This window comes from Daphnia magna, linkage group LG4 (genome assembly GCF_020631705.1).
Source record: "Daphnia magna isolate NIES linkage group LG4, ASM2063170v1.1, whole genome shotgun sequence".
Lineage (NCBI taxonomy): Eukaryota > Metazoa > Arthropoda > Branchiopoda > Diplostraca > Daphniidae > Daphnia > Daphnia magna.
This window is the reverse complement of record NC_059185.1, coordinates 6,723,607-6,724,410: the sequence shown is the minus strand read 5'-3', so window position 1 is coordinate 6,724,410 and position 804 is coordinate 6,723,607. Positions and strand designations below refer to the sequence as shown.

General features: G+C 46.5%; 1 protein-coding gene across 1 annotated transcript; it reads left to right on the top strand.

Moving 5' to 3' along the window:
• On the top strand, positions 1-402 carry LOC116920674 (secreted RxLR effector protein 161-like). Its single transcript, XM_032926774.1, has one exon. It carries the CDS (start codon positions 1-3, stop codon positions 400-402), a length of 402 nt encoding a protein of 133 aa, XP_032782665.1.
• Positions 403-804: the final 402 nt, after the last annotated feature.

Here is an 804-nt window from a genome sequence, read left to right as displayed (position 1 = left end):
ATGGATACTTGCAACGCCACTACCATTCCAGCTGATCCCTGTTCCCGTATTTCGGCACAAATTTCACCATCAACCAAAGAAGAGATGCTGGATATGTCAACCGTGCCATACCGTGAAGCTGTCGGTTGCCTGCTGTATCTATCCATCACTTGCAGACCGGACATTGCCTTCACCATCAGTCAAGTGGCAAAGTTCTGCCAAAATCCTAAACGTGCTCACTGGAACGCGGTAAAACGTATCTTATCTTATCTAGCTGGAACAGACCAATTCGGCATTTACTTTGGCTCCCCAATTGCTGAACCACTAATTGGCTACATGGACGCCGATTATGCTGGAGAATTAGACTCACGGTGCTCTACCTCAGGCTTTGCCTTCTTCATCAGAGGAAGCCTTGTTTCTTAGTCCAGTAGGAGACAAAGGTGCGTCTCGCAACCTGCCACCGAAGCAGAATATGTTGCATCATCCGAGTCGTGCAAAGAAGCGGTCTGGCTGAAGTGTCTCCTTTCAGAGTTTGGTGATTTGACAACCAACCAGTAAAAATTCTCTGCGACAACCAGAGTGCTATTAAATCGATCGACAACCCTGAATTTCACCAACGCACGAAACACATAGACGCCAGATATCACTTTATCTGTCAATTACAAGAGGATGGAATCATTGACGCAACTTACGTCCCCTCAAAGGAGCAAAAGGCAGATCTTTTTACAAAACCACTGCCAAAGCCGGATTTCGAAAGGATGCGGAAGGAGCTTGGTGTGGATGGACCTCTATTCAAAAATCAGACAGACTAAGCCAGATTCCCAT